The sequence below is a fragment of the Heptranchias perlo genome, chromosome 7 (genome assembly GCF_035084215.1).
Source record: "Heptranchias perlo isolate sHepPer1 chromosome 7, sHepPer1.hap1, whole genome shotgun sequence".
Taxonomy (NCBI): domain Eukaryota; kingdom Metazoa; phylum Chordata; class Chondrichthyes; order Hexanchiformes; family Hexanchidae; genus Heptranchias; species Heptranchias perlo.
In genome coordinates, this window is record NC_090331.1 from 90,616,068 (window position 1) to 90,642,874 (window position 26,807).

Here is a 26,807-nt window from a genome sequence, read left to right on the forward strand (position 1 = left end):
ACTAAACACTTTCTGAGTCTTAACTTAGTCTCGACAGCTTCCCTCTAGAACCAAAAGGAATTACAATGGATACCTTCACTCTTGCGTTACCTCCCAGGGCAGCACTGAGCTCATCTGTATTTCCACTGAGTGTAGAGAACTATTGTAATAAATATATCGTGAAATTTGGTATTTTTATAACTTTCATACTGAGCAGAACTATACAGGGGATGCGATTCGATGCTGATTTTGGATGGAACACATACCGATGTCACATACTTGTGTGTGCAAGATATGTGCAAGGAGACTTTAAGGAGTTATTGAGTTGACTCTTGTTGGAAAAGGGTTTCCTATCTCATGAGCCAGGCCTGGGCTGCTCCAGTGGGACACTAAAATGGCCTCATTTCTTTTTTGTTTTTCTAAATCTTAAAAAGGCCTCTGGGTCTTGCAAATCATCCAGCAAAATGGAAGTTTTACTTAGAGATTAGCAAAACGTGAGTCAGTAGCTCACAGGCTTCGGTTACACAGGAATGAACCAGGCCTCATTAAAAGCAGGAAAAGAAATCCTATCTCCTTGTAGTGGGAGCTCAGAACCAGTCGAGGGGCCCTGCACGTTTCTGTTGCTCATCCCTCAACCATCTGCCATTTTGAGGTTTAGTTCTTTTATAAAATGGCCAACTTTGGCCTGAGACCTGGATAAAGTGACAGGCCAGGTAATGTCACAGAACAACGGATAGGTGACCCCAAAGATACATGGCCATAATGGACATTTGACTCCAATGTTTCAACATTACAAGGAGATAGTAGTCACTCTCTAACATCATAATGCACAAATTATCAGGGCCTGTTTTACCCCCAAAAAAACAAAAGCTATAAACTCAACCTGGCTCGTCAAGTCAGCAATTTGTAAACATTTTTATGTGACAAGGGCTTGTTTCAACATGAACACGATGAGTGAGGATAGTTAGAACAGTTACTGGTTTCACACGACAAAAATGCTCATGGTTCAGGCCATTGTATACAAATATTACAGCATTACTGTCACAGTCCGAATTAATGTAATCCATATTATGAAATCAAATTGTCTACCAGTACATCAGCTCCTCCATCCAGCTGTGAGAAACTGAATGGAACTGACATCATTTGAAGGATTGAAAACTGAAAATATTATGAGAACAAGGATGCAACGGTAGTGTTGGTGCGAATGTCTAAATTAGTCAGACATTACATCAGTTCGGTCCTTCCCATTACAGTTTGCACCATACCATTTATTACCTATGAACAATGACTGACAGGAAAAGACCCTCTGGTCCATCCAGCCTGGACCACACAATTGCGATGCCTTGTGCATCACAATACATACACTCCCCACCCCACCCGAAAGTCATGTGATCTCCTGGGCGAGGCGAAAAACCAAATTAAAAACCCAGCCAATTAAGGGGGGAAAAAAATCTGGAAAATTCATCTCCAACCCCCCTCCCACTTAGGCGTTTGAAACTAGTCCAGGAGATCACTCTGGCCCTGATTAACTTTACCAGGTACCTGCCTCTTGTACAAGGTGATCTCTGCCCCAGGCCAGAAACAAGTCCAGCTCTTGCTTGAAGGAATTCAATGAATCGGCATCCACCGCACGAGGTGGCAGCCTGTTGTGTGAGACAAATCTGCTTTGCACCAATGCTGAACTTGCAGCAATATACGTCAAAATAGACGTCAAAATACGTGTCAAAATAAAGTTCAGGTATTTTCATAGCTAATGTCATGCTGAATCTGCTTCCATCGGTTTTGACTAATGGAATAACTATCTGTTTGATTCTTTAACCAGGGTGAACCCGGCTTCGATGGAGAGGCAGGAAGATCTGGAGCCGTGGGGAAACCAGGAGATAAGGTCTGTTCCTACTGTTAATTAGACTGGCTGACCTTTGACCTCAGGGAACTGAGTTCATATCCACCCCAGATTTCTGGGATCAAAGTAACTTCTGTTTGTTGGTTCTATGCTTTGCGTTTATGCAGAGTCAATCGAGGGCCAATCCTTTTGCTGCGTTTGGTCATGTTGAATATGGGCCCACAGCAGAAAAGTGCCCCTAATTTGCCGCCGATCGGTACAAAACTGGCAATCTCACTCAGAGAGCCCAGAAGATGGCTAGTGTGGGACAGGTACTTTATCACTGGTGTGGGAAGAGGTGCTCCTCTGAGCTTGGGGCTGAGACACATTGGTAAGGCAGTGTAAAGGGAGCTTTATGCTGCAGTTGCCTCTGCTATGTACCAGTGGTGCTCGATGCTGGCACTCTGCCTGCAATAAGTAAACGTTCCGTTCCCCCTTAAACCCACCTTGGCCAGCTCAAAATTCACCCAAAAAACAGGAAGATTCTTTTCCCCGTTTGTTTAGTCATCAGTTTACTATTAATAAGGTGGCATGAAGAGAACAAGGGGTTAATCACATCTCATCACATCTCACTGTGTTCAGTAGCCAGTACCAAGGCCATTTATGCCGAAGCTCTGTCTAACCAACAGTTTGAGTGTAGCATGTCAAAGAGAGATGGTTCTATCAGAGCTTGTCTGAGAACTCAGGCCACAAAGGGAATAAAAAGATTGATCTATTAACAAGGATGGAAAATGGCCCTGGTTCCTGTGTCATTGTAAATCTGTTCGTGATGATTTTACTCCTTTTAAAACTCATTGTGATTTCGCTACATCAGCACATTTACAATGTTGCTAAGATAGTGTCGACAAGATCTCTTCTGCTGAACGGTCGCAAACACTGAAATATATAATTTGCATTTTGTGTGAACAGGGGAATCCTGGCCCTAGAGGAAGTAATGGAGATCCCGGAGAGCGAGGCGATGATGTAAGTCATTTTCTCCTATTTCCTGTTCTTTCAGCTTAGCAACGGACATGAGACTCCTGGGTCAGAGTGGCCTTGTATTATGGCTTTATATTACTGCACAGTGATACAGGACTAGAACTACATATCGTTCAGTTTGTGATACATAATTGTACTAATCACCATTGGTCAAGGATGGGCACTTGAGGATTGCTGGCCTCTATGGAACAGTATCCATGGATACGGAAACAAGACTCAGCACCTTCAGGAGAGGAGGGGGTTAAATTGGAAATAAATCTGTCTTCTTGGCAACTTTTGAGCACTAGTAGTTGTTCTGGCACAGTTTTGGCCCACCATGTGACTGGCATGGCAGGAATCAGGGGTAACAATATAAATTACCCATGGGCGCCATCTTCAATGGGAGCAAGCCTTTGGCCTTATGGTAGCATTCCCATCTCTGAGTCGGACGATGCAGGATTCGAACCCGGCTCCAGACAGTCGCACTCTGCCTCCAGCTCAGAATTCTGGGTTGACATCCAGTGGGGATAATCGTGTCCAGTGGGTGCCCTCCCACCCTTCATCGTACGGGTTGTGAGAGCCGCATAGGATTAACGAACCTACGGGCTGGTATAAAGATGGTTATGGCCATGGAAGGAGTGTTCATGCAGCCTGTTAGACTGTTAATCAGCCTGCGAATCCTTCCACTGCTTCACGCTATTCTCCAAGGGAAGAGTGTGACGATACGTAAACACCAATAACCATCTTCAATGGGGAATGTATAATAATGAGTTACCTAGCATTCACACACTCACGGAGGGGAATGTTTGGTTTTACGTCCCAATTTTGTACTATTTGTTGTTGATAAATGTTTTGTTTTCTGCACAGGGACCCCCAGGAGATGACGGAAACCAAGGCGAGCTGGTAATTGTAATAGTTCTTCATGCGCAGCCAGTAGCTAATCAACCAAGGGAATCAACTCATTCAATTCCTGGAATATTTGACTTATGCTACACAGAGAACCACACAAACTCTGTCATATGTTTTGCTTCTCGTGTGTGTGTGTGTGTGTGTGTGTGTGTGTGTGTGATTTTCTTTTTCTTTGTGTGTTATGTGCCTCACATAATTTATTGCCAAATTTCTTGTGTCTTTCGTGTAATGTATAATGCTTGCACTAATCAGCAGAGAATCTTTGGATGCCCCTCTATCGACAATTACCCATTAAGAACTATCTAATTTTCTTCCTCTGAAGAGATGAATAAAAATGGGAGGGAAATATATTTATTACACATTACCTTAGGGGCTTTATTACCTCTGGGAGCACATTCGTTGGAGCATTTGCATAAATGATGGGTGATAACTGTGGTAAAATAGTGCACGAGGGAATCCCTTAATGTACTTTTGTTAAATCCCTCTGTGTGTTGTTCACACAGGCCTTAGCGCGTTCATTTAAAATGGATCATGGTCCATGTTAAAAGGAAAGCCCACAGAGGGATTTAATATGAGTACATTAAATGTTTATAGAGGAAGAGCTCCATTCATAAAATATATCCCCTCCAATGAAGGCGCTATCCCCTGATCCATTTTTTAAACATAAACACAATGGGCCTGAAAGTCAGATGGGGGCCAAGACCAGAGAATGGGCATTTTTCCATTAGTTCTGCCAGGACTCCGCCCAATTTGCAGTGGTCAGATAAATTCCAGTGGGGGCCAGGAGAGGGGGTGATTCTTCCACCCGCCCCTCCTACACCCGGGGGCATGTCAGAGTGCCTTCCCAGGATACCCTGCGAATTCCACCTAGTACGCCCCCTTACTCTTGCCAGCTGAGAGCTGGGTCCCACTGAGGACCTTACAAAGGCCCCAATGCTTACCCAGGGGAAGGTGATCGATTCCTGAGAGGATCCTGGGGATAGACTGAAGAATTAAGATGAGGACACCTCAAATCTTTCAATGCCCCCTAGGATGTTAAAGTCCAATTGAGACCTTCTAGCTGCCGATCACCATTGGCAATCTAAAGATCCCAATCTCTGAGACCTAAAACCCAGCTGCAGGCCCCTTCTCTCAGGAATGGGTGGGGTGCCCCTGGGCTATATAAATAATCTGAGACTGGACTTTGGGTGCGCTGCTCCTGTCTAGCGCTGAGATGGGTGGGGGAGCAAAATCTGCGCTAATGTTCCTTATATTGCAGTATCACCATTACTAACACATACCTGTACACCTCAAGATGGCCACAGAGTCATCCAGATGTTTGCCTGAATAATATTATAGCTTACTTCTCCCATTCTCTAGGGTCCTTCCGGTGAACCAGGACTACCTGGACCTTCAGGTCTAAGAGGATCCAGGGGACCTAAGGTAACTAAGATTAAAAGGTATTGGAAAGAATTGAATAATGTAGGAACATAGAAACAAGAGTCAGCCATTCAGCCCCTCGAGCCTGTTCCGCCATTCAATTAGATCATGACTGATCTGTATCTTAACCCCATTTACCCGCCTTGCTTCCATATCCCTTAATACCCTTACCTAACAAAAATCTATCAATCTCAGTTTTGAAATTTTCAATTGACCCCCAGCCTCAACAGCTTTTTGGGGGAGAGAGTTCCAGATTTCCACTCCCCTTTGTGTGAAGAAGTGCTTCCTGACATCACCCCTGAACAGCCTGGCTCTAATTTTAAGGTTATGTCCCCTTGTTCTGGACTCCCCCACCAGAGAAAATAGTTTCTCTCTCTCTCTCTACCCTACCAACTCCATTAATTATTTAAACACCTCAATTAGATCACCACTTAATCTTTTATATTATATGTCTCTACTAAAATGGATAACTGATCAAATGTAGTTCACACTCTGGAGGCCCTGGTAACCTCCGTTACAAGGAACAATCGGCCTGGCCTCTGAAGCCTTTCTCCGTCAATAGTTACGCAGTCGCTGAAAGACTGGCTGACGATTAAGATCCTATATAAGATCCTGAGGGGACTAGTAGGGGTAGATGCTGAGAGGATGTTTCCCCTTGTGGGAGAGACGAGAACTAGGGGCCACAGTTTAAAAATAAGGGGTCTCCCATTTAAGACGGAGATGAGGAGAAATTTTTTCTCTCAGAGGGTCGTGAGTCTGTGGAACTCCCTTCCCCAGAGAGCGGTGGAGGCAAGGTCATTGAATATTTTTAAGGCTGAGTTAGATAGATTCCTGATTAACAAGGGAGTCAAAGGTTATAGGAGGTAGACTGGAAAGTAGGGTTGAGGTCACAATCAAATCAACCATGATCTTATCAAATGGCAGAGCAGGCTCGAGGGGCCGAATGGCCTACTCCTGCTCTTAATTCGTATGTTTGTATGATTGATGCTACATCCGCCCTTGGTTTGGGAGTAGGCCTTTCTTGGATGTGACAGGGATAATGTGAGGCTTTGCCTTGCTGCCTCACCTTACATATCGTGTATGAAGGCAAGCAACAGAAGGGCTGAGAAATAGCGATGAAAAGAGCAGATAAAACAATTGCATGATCAGCACTCTGTCACACGATATAAATTGCAGCGATGTCACACATATTTCTTTTTATTTCTCTCTATAGGGAGATGTCGGGCCTGATGGTCAACCGGGACATGAGGGTCCTCCTGGAACTAGTGGAGAGTCGGTAAATATATTCTTAGCTGATACTGAATTAGAGGACTGATCAGATGGAAATTCCGCCCCTTGATCAGTGGATCTCATTGCTGCTCACTAATTAACATTACGGATTATATTTCTCTCCTGGTGTAACCTGTGACGAGATAAATGAAGTGTGTAAACTGAGAGAGTTCGTAAGTTCTCCTCAAAATGTGTTATTATTAACCATGAGTTATTCCCTCCCATTCATAGAATACGGTAAAAAATGAAATCGGTCAGAATAAAAGCTTGTTAAGGGTTTGTTAACTTGTTAATGTCTAGAATACACTTGTTGAAGCTTTTTTGCTTTGAAACAGTTGGTGATTTACTTCAACATGAAGAGGGTGATACTCATACTTTGTCAGATGTGTTATTAGTTTCGAATAGAGACAAAGCTTTCAAAGTCTCATTTGACCACCGTCAGACAATGTATAGCTAACCATCCAGCTGCCGTTTCTGTCTCAACATCTATCTCCCTCCTCCATATGAAGTACGCAAGATATGCGGTGGTGTTTTTCCAGGCCATGTATGTAGATTCAGCGTGGTGAGATATCTGTGACAAACTTCTATAGAGAACATAGGAAGGAACATAGGATCAGGAGTGGGTCATTCAGCCCCTCGAGCCTGTTCCGCCATTCAAATAGATCATGACTGATCTGTATCTTAACTCCATTTACCCGCCTTGGTTCCATATCCCTTAATACCATTGCCTAACAAAAGTCTATCAATCTCAGTTTTGAAAGTGGGTGAGGCTCCCGGGCAAGAGTTCAAGGTCAAAAATTACCCCTAAAGTTTGTTAAAGTGGATGTTAAATCTACGAAGGAGTCTACTTTCATAAAGGCATAGGAGAAAGTCAGGAACAAGAAAAGGCCATTCGGCCTAGCAAGTCTAGTTCCTCTAATACTTGTACTTTCTGGTTAAGGTACTCTCCCAAAAGTCCGTCTTCAAAAAGTACAATTATAAAACTATCTGTGCCTCTTATGAAAAGATCTCAGAAGCTCCCCGATGGCTTTGTGGTGAAGACAGTGGCTGTAGACACCAGCAAGGACTCAGGTTCCATTCCCAGCCTGTGTCGCTGTGGCTGCAACTGTTAACCTCAGTGCCTCCTACGTTAAGCATGGTTCTCGTTCCTATTCACTATCTAGTGATACTTGTTAAGAGCATGCACCTCGGGTGAGGACAGAGGGACACTGGGACATTAGAAAGAGGTGAACGTGATGCAGCAGCAGAAGTTTGAAACCACAGCGTCAGAGCTGGGAAGTCAGCTTCAGTGCTACCTTACCAGCTCAGTCCATGGTTCGGTGTTTGGAAAGGATGCTGTGCTAGTAAATAGACCATGATTGACACAAGCAAACTGCACTCTCTCTTCAAGGTGCACAAATCTGATCAAATCATAGGAACATAGGAATAGGAGGAGGCCATTCAGCCCCTCGAGCCTGTTCTGCCATTCAGTTAGATCATGGCTGATCTGTACCTCAACTCCATTTACCCACCCCTGCTCCACTATCCCTTGATACCCTTACCTAACAAAAATCTATCCATCTCAGTCTTGAAAGCTCCAATTGACCCAGCATCCACAGCCTTTTGGGGAAGAGAATTTCATATTTCCAATACCCTTTGTGTGAAAAAGTACTTCCTGATTTCACTCCTAAATTTCAGACCTATCAGCTTGTCCCGCAGTCACACGATAATAATTTATCTTGTTGACCAATTTGTTGCCTCTGTTGATGTCACTGACCCACCACTGGACCCTGTGAGGTCTGCCCAGTGACAGGGATAGTGAGAGGTGGTAACTACATTGTCCTTCATAGATGTTCTGTCACAAATTATAATGAGCATTGACTGGAGTGAGAAAAGATATGTACTGAAGATTTGTGGAAATGTGAATCAGTCAGCTACTAACCTGAACAGCAGGGCTCCTTGTGTGATTAAAATGTAAGGAAAAAGTGGGGGAAAGAAATTATTTTTTGGGGTCAGAACGAGGGCCAGAAGCACCAGTGTCATGGGGCTGTCTCCTGGGCCCCAAAGGTGCATGAAAAAGACCCGATCCCACATTAGGTGGGGCAGTTTTTCAGACGTCCCTGGCGGCGGCATAAAACAGGCCTTAGGCCCCTTGATTAAGTTAATGAGGGGCCTAACAGCTGTTTAAGGGCTCGTCCGGGAAACTGGACAGCCTTGAGCAGAGCAGACTCTGAGCCTGTCCCGAGGACTCGGCTTTTCCTGGTGTGGATACGGCCTAGCAAGAGGCTGACATGAGAAAGGTAAGTAAAAATTTTTGTTAAATGCTTGATGTGGGGCATGAGTGCTCCTCCCAACTCCATAGTACACCTGAGGGCCACTACTGGCCCATGGTCAGCCCCAGGTTGCCAACTCTGGTTGGAGGCATACCTGGAGGTTTGATCACATGATGTTCCAACCACATGACATCTAACCATGTGATGTCTCATCATGTGACATCTGATCATGTGGCATCTGATCATGTGACTTCTACAAAATATTATTTGATTTATCTTATAAAGGTTGGGCCCCCTGTAGTTGACTATTTTTGCCCCTTGGTTTCACTCCAGCGGTTGTTGTGTGTAAAGTTCCGAAAACCAGGAGGCCCCCCGTGAGCAGGGGAAGAGGGGAAACGGAGGGAGGGGGAAGAGGGGGAAACGGAGGGTGGGGGGAAGAGGGGGAAGAGGGGGAAACGGAGGGCGGGGGAAGAGAGGAAACGGAGGGCGGGGGAAGAGAGGAAACAGAGAGCAGGGAAGAGGGGGAAACAGAAGGCAGGGGGAAGAGGGGGAAACGGAGGGCGGGGGAAGAGGGGAAATAGAGGGTGGGGAAGAGGGGAAACGGAGGGTGGGGAAGAGGGGGAAACGGAGGGCGGGGAAGAGGGGGAAACGGAGGGCGGGGGAAGAGAGGAAACGGAGGGCGGGGGAAGAGGGGGAAACGGAGGGCGGGGGAAGAGGGGGAAACGGAGGGCGGGGAAGAGGGGGAAACGGAGGGCGGGGAAGAGGGGGAAACAGAGGGCGGGGGAAGAGAGGAAACGGAGGGCGGGGGAAGAGGGGGAAACGGAGGGCGGGGGAAGAGGGGGAAACGGAGGGCGGGGAAGAGGGGGAAACGGAGGGCGGGGAAGAGGGGGAAACGGAGGGCGGGGAAGAGGGAAACGGAGGGTGGGGAAGAGGGGGAAACGGAGGGCGGGGGAAGAGGGGGAAACGGAGGGCGGGCGAAGAGGGGAATCTGAAGGTGGAGGAGCGATTCATAGAGGGAAAACCAGAGGTGGGAGGAACTTGGATTCCATCAGTAACTAATGGTAACTCTGAAATTGCACTGCTAACTAATAGTAACAGTGGTAACACTCAGATTTCTCTCATAACCAACAGTAATACAATAATTCTCTGATAGCCTATTTGTAACTGGTATTAATAGGTGTAACGCTCCGATATTCTATCTGTAACTAGTACTAATCCTATAACCCGTTGATATTCACCCTGAAACCATGGCCAGAATCCCCTGCACTACACAAGGTGCGGTCAGGCTCTCCAGTCAATGCCACTTTTAATAGGCCCATCTCTCTCCCCATCTCCTTGGTCTCTGATTCCGTGTGAAGGTGACAAACTCTGAACTGGGAACCTAAGACAGAGCTGATCTGAACCTGAACGTCACACATCAAAACCGGCCGGCACAGACCGACCTGGACCAAACCGAGAGATTGTACAAAGGGCAGTGGGCTCAGCGTTCGGGATATTTCTCACAGGGCACATCGCCCTGAACCCAGCTCAGCACCAACATTTCAAAACCACTCCCTGGGCTCAGTCTCGATAATGGAGAGTTTTCATAGAATGATAGAAATTACAGCACAGGAGGAGGCCATTCGGCCCCCGGTGCCGGTGCTCTCCTGTAACCCCATCCCTCAGATCCTTTTATGTTCCTCCTTTTCAAATATTTATCCCCTTTCCTTTGAGATGCAGTTCTAGTCACTACCTCAATCACCACATGTGGTGAAGGATCCCACGGTCTAACAGCCCTCAGTTCAAGAACCTTCCTCCTCCCTTCCCCCCTGGGGAATCGTCCATCTCTGTCCCCTTGTTCCCCATTCGCCCACCAATGGACACAATCTTTCACTATTTACCCACGATAAGGTCCCCAGGTTTCACTCACCCCTTCACCGGCTGCTCCTCTCTCGGTGCCGCTCCCACTCCTCACCTTGCTGCTGCTCCCGACTCTGCAGGAAATGCTGGGCCCCATGCCCACCCCATTCCCAGTCTCCATCGTTCCCCCCAAGCCCCCATTCCCCAGTTTCCATCTCTCCCTGAGCCTCCATTCCCCAGTCTCCCACTCTTTCCACCCCCCCCCCAACAACACTCAAGGCCCCCTGATTCCTGACCCCCCCACCCACGATTTCAGAGAGCTCCCAATTTCAGTGATCCCCTATTCCTAACCCCCCCCCCCCCCCGGTTTCAGAGACCCCCCCTCGATAGCACACCAGCCGGTCGAGGCTCGATGAGGCAGTGGTTGGGTGATCTCACCGAGCTGGAGGCATCTCCGACAGTAGTTGTTTACGTCATGGAGCAGGGTGGCAGTGGGGTGGGGGCACACTCCGGGGGATGAATTCCCGATTCTGGGAAACTCCCGGTCATTCCGGGAGGGTTGGAAACACTAGATCAGCCTCTCCCGCCCCCACCCCTCTCTGGGGTTAGCCAAAGGCAGGTGGCTAAAATGTAAATGCTTGCAATGGGTGAGCTGCTTCTGGAGACCCAACAGACATGAGCAGCTCGTCCAAATTCTTCAAATGAGGCCTGAGGCCCAATTTCAGATGCCCCTCGGGCCTCCAGTTTGGGGGAGGATCGTGATCCATGCGCACACAAAATACAGGCTGTAAGTTATTTTTGCTCCAGGTTGTTTACACAACTTATGGGACCCAGTAAGGATAGAATGCTTAACATTTAAGCTGATTGCAGTACTGTCGACTAATAAAGATCAGAAACCATGGTAACCAAATCATTCTGGTCAAAACGTTTGCCAAGCCTAGAATCAGTGCATTTTTCAGAAGTTGTGGAAAGTTACTGTAAGAATCAACAATATTTCTGAAAGTGGCAGCGAATAGTAAGAAACAGCAATGTTTTTTATATTCGTTCACGGGATGTGGGCGTCGCTGGCGAGGCCGGCATTTATCGCCCATTCCTAATTGCCCTCGAGAAGGTGGTGGTGAGCCGCCTTCTTGAACCGCTGCAGTCCGTGTGGTGACGGTTCTCCCACAGTGCTGTTCGGAAGGGAGTTCCAGGATTTTGACCCAGCGACGATGAAGGAACGGCGATATATTTCCAAGTCGGGATGGTGTGTGACTTGGAGGGGAACGTGCAGGTGGTGCTGTTCCCAGGTACCTGCTGCTCTTGTCCTTCTAGGTGGTAGAGGTCGCGGGTTTGGGAGGTGCTGTCGAAGAAGCCTTGGCGAGTTGCTGCAGTGCATCCTGTGGATGGTACACACTGCAGCCACAGTGCGCCGGTGGTGGAGGGAGTGAATGTTTAGGGTGGTGGATGGGGTGCCAATCAAGCGGGCTGCTTTGTCCTGGATGGTGTTGAGCTTCTTGAGTGTTGTTGGAGCTGCACTCATCCAGGCAAATGGAGAGTATTCCATCACACTCCTGACTTGTGCCTTGTAGATGGTGGAAAGGCTTTGGGGATTCAGGAGGTGAGTCACTCGCCGCAGAATACCCAGCCTCTGACCTGCTCTTGTAGCCACAGTATTTATATGGCTGGTCCAGTTAAGTTTCTGGTCAATGGTGACCCCCAGGATGTTGATGGTGGGGGATTCGGTGATGGTAATGCCGTTGAATGTCAAGGGGAGGTGATTAGACTCTCTCTTGTTGGAGATGGTCATTGCCTGGCACTTGTCTGGCGTGAATGTTACTTGCCACTTATCAGCCCAAGCTTGGATGTTGTCCAGGTCTTGCTGTATGCAGGCTCGGACTGCTTCATTATTTGAGGGGTTGCGAATGGAACTGAACACTGTGCAATCATCAGCGAACATCCCCATTTCTGACCTTATGATGGAGGGACGGTCATTGATGAAGCAGCTGAAGATGGTTGGGCCTAGGACACTGCCCTGAGGAACTCCTGCAGCAATGTCCTGGGGCTGAGATGATTGGCCTCCAACAACCACTACCATCTTCCTTTGTGTTGGTATGACTCCAGCCACTGGAAAGTTTTCCCCCTGATTCCCATTGACTTCAATTTTACTAGGGCTCCTTGGTATTTTACGTGATGGAGCAGGGTGGCGGTGGGGTGGGGGCACACTGTGTTTCATTATGGGAATTGTATTTCCCTGTATTTCATTATGGGAATTGCGGGTGCATTTACCCTGCGGGGGAGAATCTCCGTAGAGTTTTCCCGACCATCGGCCGCGACTCTGGCAGGAATGATTTAACCAGATGTTGACGCTGTTTCCCGAGTTAAAGTGGACAATCAGGGGAAGGCCAGTAGAAATTGTGGGCATGTGAGTTTACCGTCAGTGCGAGTGACTTCTGCTTCACACCATCTCTGAACTGGCAGTGCAGATCCCGAGTGAGAGTCTGACCTGATCTGATCCTTGCACAAATCAGTCGTCTCACACCACTTCAGTTAGACGCCATGCGGAGTGTGAAACCAGTGCTCTGTCAATCAGGTTGGACTCGCTTTGTAAAGAAAAGAAGAAAGAAACTTTCTATCATGCCTCTCACGACCTCAGGATGTCCCAAAGCACTTCACAGCCAATGATGTTTTGAAGTGTAGTCACTCTTGGAATGTCGGAAACACGGCAGCCAATTTGCTCACAGCAAGATCCCACAAATAACAATGTGATAATGACCAGATCATCTGTTTTAGTGATGTTGGTTGAGGGATAAATATTAACCAGGACACCTGGGAGAACTCACCTGCCCTTCTTCAAAATAGCACCATGGAGTCTTTTACATCCACCTGAGAAGGCAGACAGGGCCTCAGTTTAACATCTCATTCAAAGGACAGCACCTCTGATAGTGCAGCACTACCTCAGTACTGCACTGGAATGTCAGCCTAGATTTTTGTGTTCAATTCTCTGGAGTGGGATTTGAACCCACAAACTTCTGACTCAGGCAAGACTGCTACCAACTGAGCCAAGGCTGACACCAGCTAAACCTCTCTGACCTCAGTTTAAGAGAGCAGGAATTCTCCTGCAACCGTTCTCTAAACATCATATCGTATCATAGTATGATGTAGCACAGGAGGAGGCCATTTGGCCCATCGTGCCTGTGCTGGTTCTTTGAAAGAGCTATCCAATTAGTCCCATCTGTGTCCTCTGGTTACCGACCCTTCTGCCACTGGAAAAAGTTTTTCCTTAGTTACTCTCTCAAAACCGTTCATGATTTTGAACACCTCTGTCAAATCTCCCATTAACCTTCTCTAATCTAAGGAAAACAATCCCAGCTTCTCCAGTCTCTCCACATAACTGAAGTCCCTCATCCCTGGTACCATTCTAGTAAATCTCTTCTGCGCCCTCTACATGGCCTTGACATCCTCCCTAAAGAGTGGTGTCCAGAGATGGACACAATACTCCAGTTGAGGTCTAACCAGTGTTTTTTTAAAGGTTTGGCATAACTTCCTTGTTTCTGTACTTTATGGGGGTAAATTTAAGCCCCAAGTACAGGTGGGAGGTTAAAATAATAACCTTTTGGAGCGTGCCACATCCCGGCTCCAACTCGCCCACTACAGGTTTGTATGTGTGTGCACAACTGACACCACAATGTCCTGCCCCCCACTTAAAGCTGGCGGGCTGCTACTTAAAGGGGCAGTGTACTTCATAAACTAGTTGAGGTACTTTAATATTTTGTGTATTACAAAACTCAACCTTACCTGTTTGGGTTTCAAGTCAGGTGAAAGCAGGCGGGAGGGGCCGGATCCATGAGGTGAGTGCCTTTATTGCATTGCTTGTGGGCCCGGAGCAGCAGGAGTGCTTCATCCAGGCCCGACAAGCTCGCCTTGCCAACAGGACCCCCGCAATTGGCCGACACCCCCCCCCCCCCCCCCACCGGATGGTGGGCACTCCCTCCGTTGCTGGACTCCCCCCGATGCTGGCTGGACCCCCAATGCCGTCCATGTCCCCCCACCATCACCCCCTTCCGATCCAACTTTTTCCAGTGCTGATGATCTCTCTCTCCCTCCCGCACCCCGCCTCACCAGGCAGGCAATCTGTCAATCTGGCTGCCTGGTGCATGGGAAACCCAGAAGCACAAATACTCACCTTCAATTGAGTTGCGATCGCAGATTGCGATGCACTCAATTCACTTCCGGTTTCCTCATTCGAATATCTATAGATGGGCAGTGTTTCCGGCTCTGAGATAAAATCATGCCCATATGTCTCTATTAATAAAGCCCAGGGTCCCATATGCTTTTTAACAGCCTTCTCAACTTGTCCTGCCACCTTCAAAGACTAGTGTACGTGCACCCCCAGGTCTCTCTGTTCCTGCATCCCCTTTAAAATTGTACCATTTAGTTTATTTTGCCTCTTCTCATTCTTCCTACCAAAATGAATCCCTTCACATTTCTCTGTGTTAAATTTCATCTGCCATGTGTCTGCCCATTTCACCAGTCTGTTTATGTCCTCCTGAAGTCTGTTACAATACTTCACATTGTTTACTACATTTCCGAGTTCCATGTCATCTGCAAACTTTGAAATTATACCCTGTATACCCAAGTCCAGGTCATTAATATATATCAAAAAGACATTTATTTTTCTAACGTTCAGGAGACAGCTCTGCCCGTGCATGTATCTGGGCATGCACGGGCCTGTGTGGAGAGAGTTGAGGGCAGTAGTTTGAGGCACTACAATTAGCGTTAGATTCTGAGCTAGAGATGGGAAAACGGATTCTGCTCTTGATCAACATATTTTGACACATGCAGGAAAATACTGGCAGCGTCATTCTGGCATTTAAAAAAATTCTTTATTCTCGGGATGCAAGCGTCACTGTCAAGGCCAGCATTTATTGCCCATCCCTAATTGCCCTTGAGAAGGTGGTGGTGAGCCGCCTTCTTGAACTGCTACAGTCCGTGTGGTGAAGGTTCTCCCACAGTGCTGTTAGGAAGGGAATTCCAGGATTTTGACCCAGCGACGATGAAGGAATGGCGATATATTTCCAAGTCAGGATGGTGTGTGACTTGGAGGGGAACGTGCAGGTAACTCGCCAAGGCTTCTTCAACTACAACCTCTACCACCTAGAAGGACAAGGGCAGCAGGCACATGGGAACAACACATGGTGTTGTTCCCATGTGCCTGCTGCCCTTGTCCTTCTAGGTGGTAGAGGTTGTAGTTGAAGAAGCCTTGGCGAGTTACTGCACTGCATCCTGTGGATAGTACACACTGCAGCCACTGTGCATCGGTGGTGAAGGGAGTGAATGTTTAGGGTGGTGGATGGGGTGCCAATCGAGCGGGCTGCTTTGTCCTGGATGGTGTTGAACTCCTTGAGTGTTGTTGGAGCTGCACTCATCCAGGCAAGTGGAGAGTATTCCATCAATTTGGTATTTTTGTTAACTTAGTACAAGGGTGATGTGGTCAGCCAGCCCCACATGCAACCCTTCTCCTGCTTGTTGTGGTCTCCAGCCACCCACTAAATACTTTGCCTTCTTGTCTTTCAGGGGGAGTCTGGCCGACCAGGACCTAGAGGATTTAAAGGTGATATGGGACCTCCAGGTCAAGAGGTTAGTTCCATTTACTGTAACGATTTAATTGCAGCATAGCTTTGGTCGATGTACGTAGTCTGGTGCTTTACTGCTGACCTTTATGGTCTAGGACCAACCTCTGCCATGCCCTCTCACACACTGCGGGGTGAATTGTGGGATCATGGATTATAAGTGGCAACTCACAACCTGGGCGAGTGCCACTTGGTCCCAGTTTCACCTTACAGCCTTCCCCCACTCCTAAGATAGGCCTGTTTTTACTCGCTTCCAAAACAAACAGCACGAGCCGCATAGGAACGCCTCACCGATGATCGCGCTGCTCCCCTATCTTCATGGACAATCAAATAATCTGCCAGACACTCTTCCTCAAAGATCATGAGGTGAATGTTCAGGCTTGCATGGATACAGGACGGTGGTACCTGGAAATTGACGGGCATTGACGTACCGCCCTTGTTCCCTGGGTGACCGTAACAAGGGTGGTAGGTCCTCCAGTAGGCCTGTTTAAAATGCAATTCAGGGCCCCCTATCACATACATAGGACCGCATTTGCAATCTTTGGACTGCTCTAGGCCAGGCTGTGCACCTTTCGAGTATTGGCTGCCATCCAGTCGCAGAAGCTTCCAAAGATAAGTTCCTCTTAATTTTGTTGGAGTAGGGAGGAGCAGGAGTGCTCCTCCAGGCTCTACAACACTAGCCTGGGCTGCTGCCAGTCCGTCTCTCCCCACCCCCCCACTCCAGACATCAGGCCTACCCCCCCTACAACGGATCTATCTTCATCGGGATACCGGCCGGTATCCCGATCTTGCGGTGGGCAGCAGCCCCTCGATGCTCCATGACCGGCTACAGCCCGCCATCCCAATGACCCATTGTCCCAGATCATCGTGGACAATGGCTGGCTCGTTATTTCCTGGTCGAGATCTTTAGCGTACCAATCCCCCTTTGCCTCAATGGCACCAGTCGAGATGACAGAGGATGTTGGACCTTTGAGAATTAACTCTTCAAAATCCCTGAACCTAAGTTCGTGCCAGGAACATATTATTGTGGATTAAACCAAAATTATCCCTGCTCCAATGAAGACAAGAGGAATATTTGTCAAGAGGCATCACAAATGAAGGTCAGACGCCTCCCTCCTTCTCCGTGAGCTGAGGCATCACTTCCGAGAGGAATATTATCCAAAAGACCTGGTGAGAAGTGTTGAGTGTAACATGCAACAAGCCAACCAGTGGTGTGAAATCAAACTGACTCCTTGATAATTGGATTAACGGGCCCTCTGTATCACTGTATATATTTTCTTTACGATAGTTGCTCAAGTCTGAATATGTAACTAATGGATCTTAAAGAACTAATCGATGTTCTGTCCATCCTGCAGGGATCCAGGGGACCCAGAGGTCCAAAGGGATACCCCGGTGACCCGGGCCCCATGGGTGATATGGTAAGAAAACACTCAATAACCAGAGAAAGAAACAGAAAATGTAATTCGTACAGAGCACGCCTGTCAGCATCTGAAAGAGAAAGGTCAAATTAACCTTTCTGGCTGAGGGCCCAACCAGAATTAAAGCCTCACTTCCTCCTGGATACTAGTAACAGTTAAAGGTCCTGGGCCCTGAAATTACACTGGGATATCAGCGTGAAGATTTTTTTTACATTTATTGTTGGGGTGTGGGCGTTGCTAGCGAGTTCAATATTTATTGCCCATCCCTAGTTGTCCTGAGAAGGTGGTGGTGGGCCTTCTTCTTGAACCGCTGCAGTCCGTGTGGTGAAGGTTCTCCCACAGTGCTGTTAGGTAGGGAGTTCCAGGATTGTGACCCAGCGACGATGAAGGAACGGCGATACATGTCCAAGTCGGGATGGTGTGTGACTTGGAGGGGAACTTGGAGGTGGTGGCATTCCCATGCACCTGTGCCCTTGTCCTTGGTGATGGAGATTGTGGGTTTGGGAGGTGTTGGCGAAGAAGCCTTGGCGAGTTGCTGCAGTGCATCCTGTAGATGCTACACACTGCAGCCATGGTGCACCGGTGGTGGAGGGAGTGAATGTTTAAGGTGGCAGATAGGCTTTGTCCTAGATGTTGTTGCAGCTGCACCCATCGAGGCAGGTGGAGAGTATTCCATCGCACTCCTGACCTGTTCACCCTTCTGATTCGGATCGAAGTTGCCTCCGGCACTGTGGTCGGAGTTCGGGTCCTACAACGCAACCCTGAGTCCACCCTTCCTCCTCCCAAAATATCCTGTCTCAGGAACGAGAGCATGGCCCACATCAGGAGTCTACAGGGATTTGGAAGCACATTATAGAGGGTTTTGAGTTGGGTGGGAGTGGGAGATGAGACATCATCGAAAACACTGCTTCGGAGTTATAACAGGAAGGGGAATCAGAGACAGAATCCTTGGCGATGGTGTGGAGCAGCTGGGAGGAGAAGATAACAAGTCTGTTCGCAGTTTATCATTTACCCTAAGAAGTGAAGTTGCAGTCTTTGTTAGTGTTCCCAAAGATTCATACACTGCAATTCCTGTAACAGGAGTCCACACTTCAATTGGGAGTAATGACAAGCATGGAATTGATCATTATTCACCATCGACTCAAGCAGATAAGGCAGGAATTCAGCTGCTTAATAATGCTTGAGAACTGGCCCAAAAGGGATGCTAATGTCTGTGCTGAGCCCTGATTGAAGTATTATGACAGGATAGGGAATTCTATAGAGTAGGATTGGGTGGGAAGTGATTCTGTTCCCTGGAAAACCTCAGAGAGAGGAGTTTCAGATGAAGACTTGATGGGCTGAACACTTGGACGAGCTGCAGACTCCCTCGCACAGCTTCCCCTACAGCGTAAAAGGCGAGTGGGCCACGGATTCTTCCATCCACCTCTCCCCCAGGAATCGCACAAGCAGGGAAATGAGTCACGGTATCCTTCATACAGCCTTGTAGAATTGAGAAGGCCAGCGAGTGAACTCCAGGCTTTTCCAGAAGAATAAGGAAATAAGGGGCATGTGGCCAGCTGGACAGAGAAATGGTTGGACGGTAGCCTGGTTGTGGTACTGGACTAGCAGCCCAGAATTCAAATCCTACCATGGCTGGTTATGAAATTGGAGTCAATAAATCTAGTGATTTGTGGGCTGATACCAGAAATTAACTAGGAAAGCTGTCAAATTGTTGTAAAAACCCAACTAGTTTGCTAATGTACTTCAGGGAAGTGAACTCTGACCTACATATGGCTCCAATCCCTCACTATAGGGTGGATTTTGAGTGCCCTCGACTGGCGCACCAGCCTCCATAATGGGATTGGTAGCCTTACTGCCCCATTAACACCAGCGACAGGACTGGCTCAATTTTAAAAGGGGCCTACTGCCGGGTATCCATAGCACACGTCTGTTTCAGGCGGTAGGCCCCTTTTAACATGGGAACCATGGTCCTTTGACGTAAATGTGTCCTGTGACCTGCCCACCCCCACTCCCCAGCTACACCCCTATTACACTGGTGTGCTTGTTTGAGGTGTACGGAGGCTTCAGCCCTAACTAGGCCCACCTGCCTAGTTTGAGGCCATTCCGCTGGACTCCTGCCTGAGTCACGGCAGCAACATGTCTGAAGGATCTCAGGTATTCGCCCCTATTACTGAACTTTTACAACACCTTAAGTTGGGTTGGGCATCCTGGAACAGACAGGATAAGAAAGCAATGGAAAAGGTGCAATATAGATTTAGTAGGATGTTACCAGGGCTGAGGGATTACAGTTATGAAGAAAGACCTGAGAAGTTGGTCCTTTTTTTTAATAGAGCTGAGAGGTTAAGGGTCACTTCATAAATTATGAAAAAGAAAAGAAAGACTGGCATTTATACAGCAACTTTCATGACCTCAGGTCGTCCCAAAGAGCTTTACAGCCAATAAAGTATTTTTGAAGCGTAGTCACTGTTGTAATGTAGGAAACACAGCGGCCAATTTGCTCACAGCAAGATCCCACAAACAGCAATGTGATAATGACGGGATAATCTGTTTTAGTGATGTTGGTTGAGCGATAAATATTGACCAGGACACCGGGGAGAACTCCCCTGCTCTTCTATCGAAATAAGTGCAGTGGGATCTTTCGCGTCCATCTGAGAGGGCTTCGGTTTAACATCTCATCTGAAAGACGGCACCTCAGACAGTGCAGCACTCCCTCAGTACTGCACTGGAGTGACAGCCTTGATTTTATGCTCAATTCTCTGGTGTGGGATTTGAACCCATGAGCTTTTGACTCAGAGGTGAACGTTCTACCGACTGAGCCATGGCTGACACTGCCAAGGGCTATGATGAGGTAAATAATGCTAGTTTGTTTTCACTGGTTGGTAAGAAGATATGAAAGGTGACCAATTTAATCACAAAAGGAATGAAGGAAAGATTAGAAAACATTTCTTTACACAGAGTGTGCTTTGAATTTGGAACTCCCTGCCCCAAAACATTGCTGAAGCAGAGTCCATGGGCTGAATGCTTCTGTGTGTAACATTCTACGATTCGGCAGATACAGACCAGATCAAAATGTCAGTTCCTGACTAGACTTGTTTGAAGTTTCACTTGAACTTTTTATTTGGATAGTTTGCTTGTCTTTTTCTAACTCTCCTTTTCGTATTGCTGACAGGGAGAAGTTGGGAGTCCAGGCAATGGGTCCAGGGGACCATCAGGATTACCCGTAAGTGATGGGTATTTGTTTCTTATGTTGGCTTAATCATTATCTGCTGCTTCGCACCTCCTTCATTTTGTGTTTTATAGGGTTGTCAAAAGTAAAGAAAGAAAGACTTGCATTGATATAGTGCCTTTCATGATCTCAGGATGTCCTAAAATGCCAATGAAGCACTTTTGATGTGTATTCACTGTTGTAATGTAGGAAACAAGGCAGACAATTTGCAGACAGCAAGGTCCCACAAACAGCAAGGATAAAGACCAGATCATCTGTTTTAGTGATGTTGGTTGAGGGATAAATATTGGCCAGGACACTGGGGAGAACTTCCCTGCTCTTCTTCAAATAGTGCCATGGGATCTTTTACATCCACCTGAAAGGGCAGTCGGGGCCTTGGTTTAATGTCTTATCTGAGAGTATTTATCCCTACGTGTACTGAAGAATCAGCCTAGATTTTGTGCTCAAGTCTCTGGAGTGGGCCTTGAACCCACAACCTTCTGACTCAGAGGGGAGAGTGCTACCCACTGAGCCTTTTACACATAGTGTACCTACGTACACTAAAAGGGATATAGGTCTCTGATGGCCAGTGTAATGATGTCAGAAAGTTCCATCAATTCGGTTCTGGGTTGAGTTAACTGCTCCATGCTACACTTGGCTTCAGAGCCCCCTCTGGACGAGGAGGGGTCCTGCTCCTGATTACTATCCAGTGAATCCCGCTGAAAGGTGTAGGTGCATGGCCATGGCTTTAGTTTCCTTCCAAATTGAATAACCTGCTCACACATGAAGAATGGTCACTTGGGTGAGGGGCTGGAGGGCATCTGGTGCCTGCACAACCAAACCCCAGTAAGGATCGGTGCCTTCGGGAGAGGAGGGTGACTGACATAGTGACAGAGTAACAAGAGTAACCAAAAAATCTACAGTTTAATCATTAAGTAATCTTATGATTTAGACCCATGGCTGATACACTCTGTAATGTCCTATGAAATTGCTGTACAAAGTTAAGCTGAAGTTTCCAGTACTCCATGTCATGGATCAATACACTACCTCATGTGTCAGATACACAACATATAATGAATCATACACTACCTCATGTGTCAGATACACAACATATAATGAATCATACACTACCTCATGTGTCAGATACACAACATATAATGAATCATACACTACCTCACATGTCAGATACACAACATATAATGAATCATACACTACCTCACATGTCAGATACACAACATATAATGAATCATACACTACCTCATGTGTCAGATACACAACATATAATGAATCATACACTACCTCATGTGTCAGATACACAACATATAATGAATCATACACTACCTCATGTGTCAGATACACAACATATAATGAATCATACACTACCTCACGTGTCAGATACACAACATATAATGAATCATACACTACCTCATGTGTCAGATACACAACATATAATGAATCATACACTACCTCACATGTCAGATACACAACATATAATGAATCATACACTACCTCACATGTCAGATACACAACATATAATGAATCATACACTACCTCACATGTCAGATACACAACATATAATGAATCATACACTACCTCACATGTCAGATACACAACATATAATGAATCATACACTACCTCACGTGTCAGATACACAACATATAATGAATCATACACTACCTCACATGTCAGATACACAACATATAATGAATCATACACTACCTCACATGTCAGATACACGACATATAATGAATCATACACTACCTCACATGTCAGATACACAACATATAATGAATCATACACTACCTCACGTGTCAGATACACAACATATAATGAATCATACACTACCTCACATGTCAGATACACAACATATAATGAATCATACACTACCTCACATGTCAGATACACAACATATAATGAATCATACACTACCTCACATGTCAGATACACGACATATAATGAATCATACACTACCTCACATGTCAGATACACAACATATAATGAATCATACACTACCTCACATGTCAGATACACAACATATAATGAATCATACACTACCTCACATGTCAGATACACAACATATAATGAATCATACACTACCTCACATGTCAGATACACAACATATAATGAATCATACACTACCTCACGTGTCAGATACACAACATATAATGAATCATACACTACCTCACATGTCAGATACACAACATATAATGAATCATACACTACCTCACATGTCAGATACACGACATATAATGAATCATACACTACCTCACATGTCAGATACACAACATATAATGAATCATACACTACCTCACGTGTCAGATACACAACATATAATGAATCATACACTACCTCACATGTCAGATACACAACATATAATGAATCATACACTACCTCACATGTCAGATACACAACATATAATGAATCATACACTACCTCACATGTCAGATACACGACATATAATGAATCATACACAACCTCACATGTCAGATGCATGACATATAATGAATCATACACTACCTCACATGTCAGATACACAACATATAATGAATCACACACTACCTCACATGTCAGATACATAACATATAATGAATCATACACTACCTCACATGTCAGATACACAACATATAATGAATCATACACTACCTCACATGTCAGATACACAACATATAATGAACCATACATGACCTCACATGTCAGATACACAACATATAATGAATCATACACTACCTCACATGTCAGATACACAACATATAATGAATCATACACTACCTCACTTGTTAGATATACAACATATAATGAATCATACACTACCTCATGCATGAGATACACAACATATAATGAATCATACACTACCTCACATGTCAGATACACAACATATAATGAACCATACATGACCTCACATGTCAGATACACAACATATAATGAATCATACACTACCTCACATGTCAGATACACAACATATAATGAATCATACACTACCTCACGTGTTAGATACACAACATATAATGAATCATACACTACCTCATGCGTTAGATACACAACATATAATGAATCATACACTACCTCACATGTCAGATACACAACATATAATGAATCATACACTACCTCACGTGTTAGATACACAACATATAATGAATCATACACTACCTCATGCGTTAGATACACAACATATAATGAATCATACACTACCTCATGCGTTAGATACACAACATATAATGAATCATACACTACCTCACATGTCAGATACACAACATATAATGAATCACACACCACCTCATGCGTTAGATACACAACATATAATGAATCATACACTACCTCACATGTCAGATACACCACATATAATGAATCATACACTACCTCACATGTCAGATACACAACATATAATGAATCATACACGACCTCACGTGTTAGATACACAACATATAATGAATCATACACTACCTCACATGTCAGATACACAACATATAATGAATCATACACGACCTCACGTGTTAGATACACAACATATAATGAATCATACACTACCTCACATGTCAGATACACCACATATAATGAATCATTCACTACCTCACATGTCAGATACACAACATATAATGAATCATACACTACCTCACATGTCAGATACACAACATATAATGAATCATACACTACCTCACATGTCAGATACACAACATATAATGAATCATACACTACCTCACATGTCAGATACACAACATATAATGAATCATACACTACCTCACATGTCAGATACACAACATATAATGAATCATTCACTACCTCACATGTCAGATACACAACATATAATGAACCATACATGACCTCACATGTCAGATACACAACATATAATGAATCATACACTACCTCACATGTCAGATACACAACATATAATGAATCATACACTACCTCACATGTCAGATACACAACATATAATGAACCATACATGACCTCACATGTCAGATACACAACATATAATGAATCATACACTACCTCACATGTCAGATACACAACATATAATGAATCATACACTAACTCACGTGTCAGATACACAACATATAATGAATCATACACTACCTCACGTGTTAGATACACAACATATAATGAATCATACACTACCTCACATGTCAGATACACAACATATAATGAATCATACACTACCTCACATGTCAGATACACAACATATAATGAATCATACACTACCTCACATGTCAGATACACAACATATAATGAATCATACACTACCTCACATGTTAGATACACAACATATAATGAATCATACACTACCTCACATGTCAGATACACAACATATAATGAATCATACACTACCTCACATGTTAGATACACAACATATAATGAATCATTCACTACCTCATGCGTTAGATACACAACATATAATGAATCATACACTACCTCACATGTTAGATACACAACATATAATGAATCATACACTACCTCACATGTCAGATACACAACATATAATGAATCATACACGACCTCACATGTCAGATACACAACATATAATGAATCATACACTACCTCACATGTCAGATACACAATATATAATGAACCATACATGACCTCACATGTCAGATACACAACATATAATGAATCATACACTACCTCACATGTCAGATACACAACACATAATGAATCATACACTACCTCACATGTCAGATACACAACATATAATGAACCATACATGACCTCACATGTCAGATACACAACATATAATGAATCATACACTACCTCACATGTCAGATACACAACATATAATGAATCATACACTACCTCACATGTTAGATACACAACATATAATGAATCATACACTACCTCACATGTCAGATACACAACATATAATGAATCATACACTACCTCACATGTCAGATACACAACATATAATGAATCATACACTACCTCACATGTCAGATACACAACATATAATGAATCATACACTACCTCACATGTCAGATACACGACATATAATGAATCATACACTACCTCATGTGTCAGATACACAACATATAATGAATCATACACTACCTCACGTGTCAGATACACAACATATAATGAATCATACACTACCTCACATGTCAGATACACAACATATAATGAACCATACACTACCTCACATGTCAGATACACAACATATAATGAATCATACACTACCTCACATGTCAGATACACAACATATAATGAATCATACACTACCTCACATGTTAGATACACAACATATAATGAATCATACACTACCTCACATGTCAGATACACAACATATAATGAATCATACACTACCTCACATGTTAGATACACAACATATAATGAATCATACACTACCTCACATGTCAGATACACAACATATAATGAATCATACACTACCTCACATGTCAGATACACAACATAGAATGAATCATACACTACCTCACATGTCAGATACACAACATATAATGAATCATACACTACCTCACATGTCAGATACACGACATATAATGAATCATACACTACCTCATGTGTCAGATACACAACATATAATGAATCATACACTACCTCACGTGTCAGATACACAACATATAATGAATCATACACTACCTCACATGTCAGATACACAACATATAATGAATCATACACTACCTCACATGTTAGATACACAACATATAATGAATCATACCCTACCTCACGTGTCAGATACACAACATATAATGAATCATACACTACCTCACATGTCAGATACACAACATATAATGAATCATACACTACCTCACATGTCAGATACACAACATATATTGAATCATACACTACCTCACATGTCAGATACACAACATATAATGAATCATACACTACCTCACGTGTCAGATACACAACATATACTGAATCATACACTACCTCACATGTCAGATACACAACATATAATGAATCATACACGACCTCACGTGTTAGATACACAACATATAATGAATCATACACTACCTCACATGTCAGATACACAACATATAATGAATCATACACTACCTCACATGTTAGATACACAACATATAATGAATCATACACTACCTCACATGTCAGATACACAAC

General features: G+C 44.9%; 1 protein-coding gene across 1 annotated transcript in view; it reads left to right on the top strand.

Moving 5' to 3' along the window:
* The window catches only part of col6a1 (collagen, type VI, alpha 1), a 104,972-nt gene that overhangs the window by 32,064 nt on the left and 46,101 nt on the right, over positions 1 to 26,807 (top strand). Inside the window, exons 16-23 of the mRNA XM_067988104.1 lie at positions 1,802 to 1,864; positions 2,771 to 2,824; positions 3,686 to 3,721; positions 5,087 to 5,149; positions 6,360 to 6,422; positions 16,063 to 16,125; positions 17,474 to 17,536; positions 20,706 to 20,756. Of these exons, the coding sequence (XP_067844205.1) occupies positions 1,802 to 1,864; positions 2,771 to 2,824; positions 3,686 to 3,721; positions 5,087 to 5,149; positions 6,360 to 6,422; positions 16,063 to 16,125; positions 17,474 to 17,536; positions 20,706 to 20,756 (456 nt within the window). The remainder of the gene's footprint in view (positions 1 to 1,801; positions 1,865 to 2,770; positions 2,825 to 3,685; positions 3,722 to 5,086; positions 5,150 to 6,359; positions 6,423 to 16,062; positions 16,126 to 17,473; positions 17,537 to 20,705; positions 20,757 to 26,807) is intronic.